Below are 14,798 nucleotides of genomic sequence, written 5' to 3' on the forward strand. Positions count from 1 at the left end.
GTCGTCAATGGAATGTTCAGATTGTTTGTTATGGTTTCCCTTCGACCTTTGATTATTTAGCATTCCACTGAAAGTCACTGCACCTAGAGCTAAAATCTATTGCTTCTTGCAACGTTGTAGTTACGAGCTATCTAGTCGCAGCTATTATAAATATAGCGCATTACAGAACAATATTACACATGTAATAACTCTTGTAACTCTGTCAGCAATAAAAAATAAAAAAAAATAATTAATAAAAATCAGATAATTACGTACGATTAAAACAGTTTACAGCTTTAAACAAAAGATTTAACATAGTAGCGCTATTGACGTGTTGCCGAACAGAACCTTTAACTTATAGACTAATATATAATTAAAGACAGAAGCTTTACCGGACAAAATTCCTGCCTCACTAACCCTTATATGGATGCAATGTGTATTCTCTGAAAAGTCAAAGCCTCGACTCAGTTTAATTCATCTTATTGGTCCTGCTATGATTACTACCAGCATAAAGAAAAATGGAGTAAGAGTACTCCAAGGTTGCATGAGTAAAATCCATTTATGTAGCTTTGTCAACATGAAAAAGATCTGTTCTACTGCATTTATCAGACTCATATGGTACAGCAAACAAAACGTCATCGCCTGTATTCTGTAAAGAGACTTGATTCGTGATTGTTATTTGCTGTTATGGTCGAGTTTAGTTTGACAGAGAATGTTAGGAGATTTATTTAAATCTGAAGAAAGCTGGGATTGTCACTAAAAGTTCGGTGTAGCTTATAAATTTTGTCACTACCCTGTGTAGTTACTGTGTGATTAATGTTACTAATTGACCTATAAATTGATCCAGTTCCTATGAATTTAGGAGTGTTTAACAGAGTTAATTGGAAGGTAGAATTTTAATTTTACTTTCTAGCCTAGTACTATTAATATTCTTTAATCAATGCCCTAGGCTACCATAGTTAAGAATAAAATTTAAGTCACATTGCAGTGCAGTTTATTCAGAGGTCCTGTTTGAACTTAGTGTTGGCCTACCTAAACTAATTGAGAAGCAGACTATTTTTAAGGCTGTGTATTGTCATGAATTAAGTTTGAGTTGAGGGTTGTTCTAGATTTCATTACAAGTATTTGGCAATGAATAGAATATTTGGAAGAGAAAAGCCTAGAGAGGCTCCACAAAATTTAACAGATGTAATAAAAGGAGTTGATAACCGGGCTGATTCAATTGATGGTAAAATTGCTAAACTTGATGTTGAACTGAAGAAGTATAAAGATCAAATGGTAAAAATGAGAGAAGGACCAGCTAAGAACAATGTAAAACAAAAGGCACTTCGAGTTCTTAAACAGAAGAAAATGTATGAATCACAAGTGGACAGTTTAAGACAGCAAGCATTCAACATGGAGCAAACAAATTTTGCTACTCAGTCGCTTAAGGATACACAAGCAACTATTGTGGCAATGAAGGCAGGTGTTAAAACTATGCAGAAGGAGATAAATAAATTAAATATTGATCAAATTGAAGATTTACAAGATGAAATAACAGATATGTTGGAGTTGCATGAAGAATTGCAGGGAGCCCTTGGCCGTACGTATGGGATGCCTGAGATAGACGACGATGAATTGCAGGCTGAACTTGATGCGCTTGGAGATGAGATTGCACTTGATGAGGATACAAGCTATTTAGATGAAGTTAAAGCACCTGCTGCACCAATTAAGGAACCAGGCACTGACAGTTTACCCAATAAGGATGGTGTTTTAGTGGATGAATTCGGATTGCCCCAAATACCTGCATGAACTTATGAAAAAATGATTAACTTTATTAATTTCAGATTTTTTCTACAAACTTTTCACAGTGTATCCTTTGTTCAGTCATAATATTTCAATATTGTTCAAAATAAAATTTCTTTTGAAATGTAAATGTTTGTTTTCAGTAATTCAAGGAAATATTTATTCGATTTTATTATCAAAGCAGTGGTTTGAAAATTAACTTTCACTTTACATAGCCTTATTACTCAATCTTAGTTTGGTGCCCAATTAATCACTCAGTGAAATTACAATTTGTCTAGACAATAATGCGTGTAACATATTTTATTATCATAAAATATCAGCCATATCATTTTTAACAATGAATTAAATGTGTCATTAACATATTTTATCAAATGGGAGAATTGTATGATGGCTGCATTATAGTAAGTGGCCACCTCCACAATCAAGTCAGAGTACCAAATTATCAGGGATAGGCTACCTAAACTGTATAATACAAATACATTTCAATTATAGCTATTAATACTTAATTATTGTTTATTAAATCAATAACAATATTGTTCAAAATTAATTCAGACAAAGTAAAATAATTTGTGAGTTATTTGAATAATCGCTGAAAGTACAGTGCTGATGTACTTGTAATTGTTGTTACAAGCTGTCAGATACGTTTATGTTTCAAAATAGTTTCAAAGTAACAAAATGTTACACTGTTTTGTTTGTTAAATTTTACAAGCACACATAGCCTGGATAGGTTTTTACTCGTCATTAAATTAGTTTTTTTAGATATAAAAACAGCTCAATTAAATTTCATATTAAAATATCTGTAACGCAATTTGGTTCTACATTTTGATTTCGGCAGTTTAAATAAATAATTCGATTATGGTAGTGGCCACTTAAATTGCAATCGGATGGTCCTTCATAAAAGATAGGCTTTATTCAAATTAGTTTCTTAAAATAATTTAGGCCTAATGGAAATAAACCCTTTAATAAGATTTGAAACCAACATATGGCACATAATGGACAAGGTTCATAGTAGCTAGGCATTAATGTAGACCAAAATAGGCATCAAATATTGACATAAGTGAGTAAAATTGCTAAATATCTCATTAAAAAAGAAATAATACAATAGCAACTTTAATTAAAGAATTTATAGAGTCCATTTTTAGATATTCACTTTTATGTATCCAAACAATTTGACTCATAATTTTGAAAAAAAGTTAAATTGTTTGAACCTTACAATTCAGAGCAAAAAATCTGGAATATCATTAACCTGATTTATTCCTTCGTGGTACTTAAGTCAAATTGAGATACTAGTAAAAAACACTTTAATACTCTTTAGGCAGTGTATTTTTTGTATTCTTCCTAGACATATTCTTTATGGGCTTCAATAGAGTCACACTGACTATACTGTTATTGTTTTGGTTCTGCTGAATTGACTTCTACTAAATTTAAATTGGTAGTTTGAACATTTTGCTTGAGAAATTTGGCAAGGACAGATATGCACGTGACTCTGTGTGTATTTATGTAATTGTGGTGCTGGTATACTTGTAGCAAGGCCAAAAATAAATGTTTCTGATCCAGCCTACAATTGACATTAGATACTTCCAGCAAGTAACATGTAGGCTCTAAAGCTTTCCATTACATTGCAAAAAAAGTGTAGTAAGTCTATAATTTTATTTCAAAGGAGGTAATCTAATAGAAACAATAATTAAAGTGTGCTAAAATTATAAGGTACTCAATTTTATAACTGGTTTATGTGTTATTAGAGTAAGCTGTGAAGGGGGAAATGCTTTATTTTATTTTATTTCCAATGCTAATGCCAATATAGCCTACATGTAACAACTAGTTAACAACAGTGGATGACTATATACAATGATCATAACAATTTAGACCACAATAATAATTTTACGTATAACAGTAACAAGTAAATATATAATAATAATATACAATCAATAATACAGATACAGATAATTTAAATGGACAAAGATAACAAGGCCAAAAGGCATGCAACATAGAGGCTTTTTATGGGCAACAGACGTGACTTAAAAGAGACGCAAGCCATGACCTGTATCTTCATGCAGTTTGTCCTATGGTGGTTGTGAGAAAATAGTTCATTGGATCTGGTGGAACCTGGAATCTTGAAGTAAATTTTGGTTAATAGAGCTGGACAATCTGAATCCGTTTATAAATCGATGGAGAAAGAGCAAATCAGTCAGATCAAACTGTTGTTCCTAAGAACTGAGATCAAGCAACTTCATTATATCGCTGACAGGTACGTCCAGCTACCGAAAATACATCTTAGTTCCAACAAGCCTCACTAGTCTTCTCTGAATCCCTTTCAACCTGGTAATATTTTAAATATAGTATAGCCCCCAGACTACTGTAGCATACTCCAGAATGGGGCGTAGAATCCTCTTGAAGAGGAAGATTATACAGTGCACAGACAGACTACCACTAGCACCACGCCACAAGAAACCCGAGAGTTGGCTTGGTCTACTGCATACAGCATCGATATGGCGATCCGGAGAAAGTGTAATTTTCAAGAGATCCTTTACAGTACCTATCACTATGCCGTATGCAAGTGCTACTTATAGTCTTGAAGTTGGAATCACTGCGCCAAAAGGATATGGACTTGAATTTTGAGCTGCATTCCGTTAGTAATACACCAGTTATATGTCATCAGCAAAGAGCAGAAACTTATTTTCAATCACTTCGCTAATGTTGTTCATAAAGCTAAACAAATAAGGTCATAAAAGAGAACCCTGGTAGACCCCTGAGATGACTTCAAAAAGGATCAGATCAGGTGTTTGGGAATCTTAAACTATACTAGACAAATGAATCTCCTTTATGTTTGGCTATCCGTTCTTTCGTGAATATCGGATAAAATGGAAATTGGAACACTGGCAGTATGATTACAATTATTTCTCAGGTCCCTCTTATTTGATGACATTTGAATAGGAATTTTTTCAGTTTTCAGTAGCAGTATGGGTCACCAGTAGAGTGATTAATTATACAAAAAGTATCAAAACTAACAAACATCACATTCAAAATATTTTTAGCTACTCTATGTAAAGTTTGTGTTACAGTACGGTAAGTTATTATTAGTTTTCAGTAGCATTTTACTATGGTATATAATGACCACACATTGTCAGAGTAGAGTAGTACCTGTATCTAATACCCTCCTATATAGACAGTACAGCACATTTCATACTACCCCACCAAAGACAAAGCTCTTATTTACTACACTGTAGTTTGCTAAACTTAAATATTTGTTTATTGTAATTTGGTTCATTTGAATGTTTATATACCATCAAATTTAAAATGTGTTAAAAAATTATCACAGTAGAGAATTTTCTTCTTTTTGTTGGTATTTCTTGGTAGTTTTTCAAACGTCCTTATATATGGATGTTGGCACTAAAAGGGTTAAAGCAAAGATCACAATTTATTGTTACTTGGTGTATCATAGTTATTCCTGAATTAAATTTTTCCTTTTTTTATGTGAAAAAATATTTTTGGAAGTGAACTCTCTAGACACTTGGCAGTGGAGTGGCTAGTAGTACAACAGGCAGCTCTGTCCGTAAACACGTTAAATAAACGCTTTGAATTAGAATTTAGCCTCAGTTTAATATTTTTATTTATTACACAATCACTCTAATTATTTATTAAGAAATGTTGTATTCAGTACTTTATTGTAAAGGGAGTTTTGTTAAATTTGATATAAATATACATATGCAGAAAGTATATTATGTTTTGATATAAATGAAAATCAACATGAAGTAAAAGAAAAAATTATATTATATTCATTTGAGAGTGTCACAAATACTATTTTTCAACATAGTAGCCATACAAATTTAGGCACTTATCATAGTGATGAACTGGTTTTTAAATTCCATCGTTTTATTGTCTGCCATCTGACACTTCAACCAGTTAGTCGCATTGCTGGAAACAGATGATAGTCGCTGGGAAGGTCTGGACTATGAGGCGGATTTGGAAACATCTTCCATTTAAAAGCATCCAGGACTTCGATTTGCTTTTATCCATTTTATCCATTGCTTTAGAGTGTGCTCATTATCCATCTTGCACAAAATGTATGGTAACCTAACTTCTGTGTAACAATTTTGTGTAAAAAACTCCTTGAAATTTGAGGAAAGCTAAGTGAGAGTTCTGTTATTGTGAATCAGCAGTCTTCTTTAGTCCTCTCATTGATTTTAGAGACAATTTCATTGGTCACAATGCTTGGCTGTCCACTTCATTCGTCATCACTATTTTCAAACCTAACGCACCACTGACACACTCCAACTTCAGTAATCTGATCATTCCCATAACCTTCACAGAGTTACCGATTATTGGTTTATTGTGCTTAACCAATAAAAACCGTATTAACGACCGCACTTCACAACTCGCAGGATTTTTGATCGCACCACACATCTTAAACTGCTATTGCAAAACAACAAGGAGTGACAGGAACCTCTCACTAGCACAATTGGATAGCCACTGAAAGGAGAAACACTGTGACATCAAAATGGTACAAATAGCAGCTACAGATTGAAATATAATCTACTTTCTGGATAGCACTGGAACAAAATTGTTTACTTGAAATTTAAACAATAGAAAATACTAGCCTAACTATAATATGATTCTCGGGGTCAAAGGTGAATGCAACGTGGATAGTGAAACACCACTGGAGAAAACCGTTGTAACCACAGATCTGATGTCAGCATTTGGTCACATTCTACAATACCAGGTGCTTGAATAAATACCTGTTTTTAACAGTGTTTTTAATGGATCATAAACAAATAATTTCAATAATAAATGTTATGAAAAGTAACGATCACATTTTTGGACAGAGTGCTTAAGTACTCCTTTATATGAAAGGTATCCTTAGCCCATGACATATCTGGTAAATTAAGGAATCCAATGAGCTATTAGATCAAATTTTGAATAGAAGATATGATGAAATAAACATACCTACCTAGGTGTTAAAAACATAACGTTCATTTGGGCACTCATATAAAAATGCTGGGATTTTGACCTCTTCTAATCCGAACATAACATTCAATCAGGCAACATTACAGGTAATCTTTTCTAATCTTTCTCTTCGAATATAAACCTTTCTTGGATTTCAATGAATATTTTACAAAAAGAATTAGCCAAATTGGACCAGCCGTTCTTAAGATGAATACATATCAACACATTTTGCGACTCATTGTTTATAATTATTGGTTATAAATTAATATTTCTTTTTTATATTAATATTTTATTTTTCTTAATAAAACAAATTTACTGACGTATTGTCTTGTTGGTTCTCAGGTACTACTTTCAGAAACAGTACCATTGACCACTTTTCTGGTACTAATGTTTTTCTTCATAATTGGTCCAAAATTATTGGTATTTCCTACACAGATTCTTTACATGTCTAAAAAAGGAATGGCCAAAAGTAAAAAAAAAAACATTTCAAAGAATAATTTTCTAAAACTTGTAACAATTTGTAAGAATGGTCCATTTTCGACTTCACCACAGTGGTTTTTTTAATGGAATAAAACAACCATTTTGAGATATCCTGATTTCAAAAAAGTATGTGATGTGAAAATTTCTGTCTTTGTTGAATACTGCCATATGGTATATTTTTATTGTTTAAAAATATATAAATGGAAAAATATTCAGTTAGGAATGGGAAATGTGTTATTCTCAAATTTCTTTAAAAGTAACTTTTTTTACTGTTGAATATTGTAATAATCGTAACCACTATCATGGATCTTCCTCTTGTGGGTACACTTCCCTTGATAATACATACATAATAATACAATTGACTGTAGTTGGTAGGATTTGGTGGAGTACTACAATTTAATATTTTTTATGAAATCTGCATAGTTCTAGATCTATAGCAAATCAGTTTATGGTACAGCTGTTCAAAACAAATAAAATATTTTTGTTTAAACAGTAAATATTCGTCAGTTTTTAATTAATTGTGAGTCATAAAATAAATTTTACTGTGTTGCCTTTTGAATAATTAAGTTTAATGTATTGTATAATATACATAACTACTTTTCAAATTTCTAGATCTAAATATATAGTTTTATTGTTTGCAGTGTGTCATCAAGTGTTAGATTTATTAGTTATGTGTATTTTAAGTATAAATTTGTTTTACTCATATAAAACAAACGAACAATATTGTTTTACTTATGCATTATACTAGGTTATTGGAAATTGGTATAGTTTCAATAAGGTTACTCGTGTTAATTCATTTGAACCTGAAAAGATAATGATTTACAAATTTTATATAATTTTAGTACCGATTATTTGACAACAACCATGCCTTAACCTCACTTTTGTAAGCCTTTGTAATAAAATTTATTGACGTATTGTAGTTTAACACATACAGCTAACATGTTATTGGTGACTGTGTGAAGGACTCAGACCACGGAGGGATGTATTCGGAGTGGGCCTCTCTGAGCAGTGTGGTGACGTCCGGGGCTGGGGTGGACAGTACCAGCGTGCTGCTCAAGCTCCCCTCATCGGCCGGTCGTGATGTCGCGCTGTGCGTAGTGCGACAACTCGCTGCCAACCTGGGCATTGCGCAGGCTGCCGAGCCCAGCAGTCTGTCCACGGACAAGGAGGTTCTGTGGTGCATGGAGGTCAGTCACGGTGAAAGATATTTAACCTCAGTTCATAGTAATAGCCTGGGAGGTGACAAGCAATTTGCATCCCATAAGGAAGTAGTCAGTCATCAGTCACACTAAATGTGGCTGTAGCAAAATGATTCTACCTTTTTAAAACATTACTGTATTCCCATATCATATTTTTTATTTTTTTGAAACAAAATTAATCATTACCCACAAAATAGTTGTGTCCAGTGTCACATTAGTTTCTATAATTTGGTCAATATCATTTTCACTACAATCTCGTATTTCCAAAATAATTACTTCATTTTCATTGCAATGTTATTCTAAAAATGAAATAATGGGTTTATGATAACAGAAATAAGAAATAAAAATTCTGGAACAAAAATCTTGCTAAATATCCTGTAAACACGGCATCTGTTATGTTCCATATCTCAATGTATGTGATATATAAGAACATATTTCAACCAACTAAAACTAACAGATACAATTGTTGAAACTCCAGATCTTTATTTATACCAAAGCACAACACTACATTTTTTGAAAGACATACTTATTACTCTGCAATTAAATTGTTTAATCCCCTTCATCCACAGTTTAGGTTGAAATCCGATGTGGATTTGTTTCGGAGGAGGCTTTGAGCATTTTATAGTCCGTTCGGAATGTTACAGTGTCCGAGAGTATTATGTCTAACTGTACAATATGTAAAATAGTGATACTATAATACATAATTATCATATGTGATATTTAATATTGTTTACACTCTAGCCAGATGTCTTTTAGAATCAAATTCATATGTCAACTATTTGTATGGATAAATAATATTGAATTGACCTTGTCAATGCTATGTATATAGTTGGATTACAATAAACGATTTTGACTTTTGTATCCTTATCTGTTTAAAAAGAAGTTTACAATAGATTATGACAATTTGTTAGCATTTATGAACTAAAAAGTTTGTGATGATTGATTACCAATATGGTAATTTTCACTTTATAAATTGGCGATGAAAATATTTATATGTGATATGAAAAGAATCAATAGTTAATTTTTCACAAAATTTTAATGTTTTAAAATATCAAAATTTTTAAAAAGCTTTCTCTGTTGTGACTGGAACAGGTAATCTGCTACGGTCTGAGTCTGCCACTGAGTGAACATGACACCATACGGGACTGTGTGAACGTGTATTGCGAGTGGCTCACCGCCCTATACTCAGTCCCTAAGCTGAGTGTGCCCAGGCCTGTGTGCGAGGACCCTAACCTCTACGCTCGCAAGATGATCAGCCACTTCCACAACCTATTTGTACCTCGCAAGGGGGAAGGTGAGACAGCTTACGAGTGCTGTAGTTGTTTATTTATGATCACTTATAAACTTGAGATTAAACGGTTGATATCAGCCAGTTTTTACTAAATGATCTGTTTTAGCTTTGAATTATTTTATTTAGGTATTTTCTCTACTCCCTCTATTACTTTCACCCACCTTATAACAACAGCAAGGACCTATCAAAACTTCTTCTAAAATACTTTTATTTCTGAATGAGTATACTTACAGGATTGCCACTAAAATGAAGCTTTTGATTGATTTAACATGAAGAGTTTAAAACCCATGAAATGACAATAAGAAATATTAAAGTATTATTATATTCACAGCTCATACTGTACAATAATCTCTATGTTAGCCAGAATTGTAGTGTTTTTTAAATATTTTTAACTATGTTACCCTGTTTTATTACAATGTAGCGCATTATTTAAGTTTTTTCATGCATCCTAGTCGGTTTTAATTGCAATTACCAAGGATAATGTAGTTTCTAGTTGATTTCGCAGTAAAGCTGAAAGAAAGCATGAAGTTCAGACAGACAACTTCAGTCTACTTTCTTTGGTATTATTTGAAGGGGGACTCTGTCTCTATCTACTACTTATTATCACGTGATATAAGTACGTTTAGATTTTATTATCATAAATATATTACTAGTAGTACCAAAGCTAACCCTTTGGGTTCTCATTAAAAATCACACCAACTGCCCCCAGGTAATATGTTACAGGTTTTTTACATTATACAAACCAAATGATTTAAATTCTTTTATCTGTAATATTTTTTATTTTTTGTTTTTAAAAAGGAAAGTTAATAATTTATTTAATTTATGTACATTTTATTTATGTTTATACCTTGGTAATAATTTGTAAAATATAAAAATATCAAATGTGTAAAAGTAATTTTTATTTCACACACACATAAACAATAGACCAAAATTGCATGCATAAAGGTAAAATAGCACTAGAATACTATTAGGGACACGTTTTTACTCACTTTACAGGTTACACTTGAAGTTTTTTTGGGTGTGATCATTTTCCTCACATGGAATCCAACATACATTGTAATTAGGTTTTTTGGCCTGCGTCCAGGTTTAGGCCTACTTTTAGTTACGAAAAAGTAAAAAATAAAAACCAGCGACAATATTTGGTTGACCTTTAGTTGACGTGCAAGTTTTTCGGGGAATATCGTAGTCGACCTATAGTTGACAGCCGACCTCAAGGGGTTAAGTTAGCCTTTACGAGTGCTCACGTGATCTGAGCTTGAATTTGAGTACTATCTCAATGGATGTTTTTCTTTTCTCTCCAGAAGTGCAGGGTAAGGCACCACTGATGGCCATGGGTATTTCCGTTTGATACTTTCCCGACCTCAGATCACATGGCAGATCGTCTAATGTTATCTGATGTGTGAAAGGTTTGATGATCTGAGATGTGTTCTGACGTCATCCGAGTGGCCTCTGGATAATACCCAAGTACCAAAACTTGTCCAATTGGGAGAAAACTTTGTATGTGAAATATTAAGTGGGAGAAGGGGAAGAGGGCACTTTTGGTTACCAATTAATAAAAATAAAGATTGTAAATTAGGTCGCTCATTGTGTTTTATAATATCTGTATATGTATGTTAATTAAACTGTATATTAAACCTTCAACCATCTACTTCACTTGTCGCAAGAACATCAACATCATAAATAGCCTAATCAAGATCCTGAAAAATACTTGAATGTCTCAAGCACAATGATGGATGCTGTAGATGGAGCTTATATTGGTCACTATCAACTTACATGAAAAACATAAAACCAATATTTAAGACTTTTTATTGTTTTGTGAGGCCTTTCGATAAAAATTAACATACATTTTTGTGATGTGTCTGAAGAAGATAGCCTCGCTATCGAAAGGCCTCACAAAACAATAAAAAGTCTTAAATATTGGTTTTATGTTTTTCATGTAAGTTAACAATGATGGATGTTTTCAATAAATTAATATAGGTACTCAAAAAGGTGATGACTCATGAAGAATTATTTACGTCTTAAATGGAACCATACCTTTGCACCATTTCTGTACTAATATAAAATAATTACTCTTACTGACATTTAAGATTAGTGTTATATTCAATAAAGTTACTGTTGGAAAAACTACAAATATACAGAGTAAACTGTACATTTATTATATGTAGTTTAAGGTTACTTTTACTACCAAAGAATTGGAAGAGGACTTCTTTTGTTGATGTGATGTCTTTTATCTGCAGTAGTTTAATCCATTTTAAATTATGGCTTGTAGTTTGATGATTCTTGTTTGTTTTCAAGACTGGGCATTCATATACCAGGATCTCAGTGAGTAATGAGTCCACTTCTAATGTATGTTAATTAAAGCTGAATTCGTAAATGTCTTAATAATAATATTGATCCTTGTAAAATTTATCCTACTAGATTAAGCCTAATTTAAGTTTATTTTGGTTTATACACAAACAGGTCTATATTTAGAGACATGCTATTCTCACATACTGGGTGGCAAGATTTGGGGGGGCCAAATTTTTAAATTTTATTTTTCATATTCATAATAAAATAGATACCCGAGTTCCATCAAGATCTTGTTAGGGCAATTTACTTTTGGTTTGTTAATTTGGTATAGATTAAATAAAGTCGGTATTTCTTATCTTTGTTGTATTCACCGAAATTTCATAAATTTTAAAAAAGGTAGTTCAATAAAGTGAAGTCAACAACGGTATGACAAGAGACATATCTTAATATTGTATACTTTTGAAGACAGCCAAAATTAAAATGTAGCGTGAAAAGTAAGCCCATTGTGAAAAATATAATTCTGGAATTCCACAAGTATAATGGTATATTAAGTTATGAAGTGTTGAGAAGTATGGCACTTAAAGGACTAATAAAGGTACAAAACTCAAAATCCTATTTATAAAAAAAATACCTCTTTGTTGCTTATTTATGGTCAAATTTAATCAGTCTTTGTTCATGACACAAGAAATGTGGGTGTGTTAGGTGCCGACACTATCAACCGCCAAGCTGTGTTGTGTCATCGTGTGTTGCGCACGTTACAACATGTCTCCCACCACTCGGTGCTGATGGACCGAGAGACTTGGGAGGTTCTGTTGTTATTCCTTCTGGCTATTAACGACACCCTCCTGGCACCTCCAACTGTCAAAGGTAGGCCATATCTAATCATATGATTTAATCATTTGATGTCCTTTGACATAAATTACGTATGTGCTACAGATTCTACTTGTAGTAGTTTTTGTGTGCTAGTAAATCCTGTCACGATTGATAAAAGAACGAGTTTCATAAATGATTATTTGCTGAGAATATTAGAGTTTATTTACCATTTTTATGTAATTGATAATAAAGTACAGTAGAGTCCCCACGCCAATCCGAACTATTGGACCGAACCTTGTTCGATTTGACGGAAATTCGGGCTAGGCGGATTTTGGTTAAATAGTGACCATTTATCAACTTTCAAGTGCATTTACTGGTTTTAAAACAATGAACTGCATACAATAATCAAGCAATAAACAATAGTAAGTACTATTAAAACATAATAATAATATTACAGCATTCCTGTCTTGTACGGTAAACATCGCGTGGTTCGAAACTGAGTGCCATTTGGTTTGTAGCGTAATGAAATCTAGTAGATAGCCACTGTCTGTGTGGGCGGGGCGGTTGTTCCGATGACCCTTGAAACCAGTGTGGCGCGCAAAAACTGATTGGACTGCCACTAACCTCACCCCCTATCCCCGCCACCACCCACCCCCCCGACACCCACCCGCCCCCCCACCCAACACCCCCGCGACCCCACCCCTCCACACCCCGGCCACCACGCCCAACCCACGCCCCCACTCCACACCCCCCCCCCCACCAGCAACCCACCCCCCCCACCCCCCACCGCCCCACCCTCCCCCCACCCCCCCCCCCCACCCCCCACCCCCCCCACGCCCCGCACACCCACACCACCACCCCCCACGCACCCCCCCCACCCCCCACACCCCCCCCACCACCTTCACCACCCCCCCCGTCCCCCCCCAGCCCACCCTCCCCACGCGCCCCACCCCCACCAAGCCACCCCCCACCCCCTCACCCACCCACCCCGCCCACTGCACCCACCCTCCCATCTCCCACCCCCCCCCACCCCCTCCTCCTCCCCCACCCCACACACCCCCCCACCACACCCACCCCCACCCCCAACATACCCCACGCCCCCCCCCCTTCCCTCACCCACCTCTTCCACGCGCCCTCCCCCCACCCCTCACTGACCCCACCCCAGCCCAACCCTCCCACCACTCCCCCCACCCCCCAACACCCACCACCCCCACACACACCACGCACCCTACACCGGCCCACCGCCCCACCACCTCCCCCACCACCCCCACCACCCCCCCACCCCCCAACCCCCACACACCCCACCCCACACCGCCACCCAACAGACACTCCCTCCCCACCACGACCACCGACCCCCCCCCTCCACCCCCCCACTACCCCACCAACCTCCCACCACCCCCAACCCTTCCACGCCACCCCCGGGGTGGGGGGGGGTGGCGGGGGTGGGGGGGGTAGGGGGGGAGGGGGGGAGGGGGGGAGGGGGGATAATAACAACTAAGAACCACCTACTCACACCCCCACACCCCACCTCCACTACCCCCACCCCACCCCCCCCCCACCCCATCCACCCCCCCCCCCCCCCCCAGGCCCCCCCCCGCTCCTCACCCCCCACCCCCCAGACCCCCCCTCCAACACACCTCCCCCCCACGCCCCCCTCACGCCCCCTCCCACCCCCACCCCAACACACCAACACCCCCCCCCCACCGGCCCCACCCCCCCGGTGACGAGTGGCGAGACCGACATTTTTAGAGTGCATCTTCCATACGCGCAGCACTGCTCTTACTGTGTATCTGTAGTTTGTGGTTGCAGTTTTTGTTTGTTTCTTTGCTACTGCTCTGTGCGTAATATCCGATATCATTATGGCTATTAAACGTAAACACAACTCGTGTAACGTTTAAAAAGAATAACTCGAAGGTTCTCAAAAGACTAAGACACTGGTGAAGTGCACTCAATTTTCAATTAGAATTCGGTGTCGGTAAAGCGACACGATCAATATGACTGTGAAAAAGAAGCGGAGC

General features: G+C 36.2%; 2 protein-coding genes across 14 annotated transcripts in view; both read left to right on the plus strand.

Moving 5' to 3' along the window:
* The first annotated feature begins 589 nt into the window (after positions 1 to 589).
* Positions 590 to 14,798, plus strand: part of LOC124367694 (ral GTPase-activating protein subunit beta) — a 101,226-nt gene continuing 87,017 nt past the window's right edge. For 11 of the 13 annotated variants that reach the window (XM_046824729.1, XM_046824730.1, XM_046824731.1 and 8 more), the window contains exons 1-5: positions 590 to 867; positions 8,151 to 8,375; positions 9,480 to 9,681; positions 11,974 to 12,000; positions 12,670 to 12,834. In XM_046824729.1, coding sequence (XP_046680685.1) covers positions 832 to 867; positions 8,151 to 8,375; positions 9,480 to 9,681; positions 11,974 to 12,000; positions 12,670 to 12,834 — 655 coding nt within the window. In that variant the 5' untranslated portion in view covers positions 590 to 831. The remainder of the gene's footprint in view (positions 868 to 8,150; positions 8,376 to 9,479; positions 9,682 to 11,973; positions 12,001 to 12,669; positions 12,835 to 14,798) is intronic. The other 2 variants (XM_046824733.1, XM_046824742.1) reach the window with 1 other exon arrangement.
* On the plus strand, positions 865 to 1,894 carry LOC124367695 (charged multivesicular body protein 5-like). The gene has a single exon (XM_046824743.1). The coding sequence runs from the start codon at positions 1,111 to 1,113 to the stop codon at positions 1,768 to 1,770; it is 660 nt and encodes a 219-aa protein (XP_046680699.1). The 5' UTR covers positions 865 to 1,110; the 3' UTR covers positions 1,771 to 1,894.

Source organism: Homalodisca vitripennis, chromosome 8, assembly GCF_021130785.1.
Source record: "Homalodisca vitripennis isolate AUS2020 chromosome 8, UT_GWSS_2.1, whole genome shotgun sequence".
Classification (NCBI taxonomy): domain Eukaryota; kingdom Metazoa; phylum Arthropoda; class Insecta; order Hemiptera; family Cicadellidae; genus Homalodisca; species Homalodisca vitripennis.

Bases quoted from the DNA above. Each gene is read 5' to 3' on its own strand.
- LOC124367695 (XM_046824743.1), top strand. From the start codon at position 1,111: ATGAATAGAATATTTGGAAGAGAAAAGCCTAGAGAGGCTCCACAAAAT.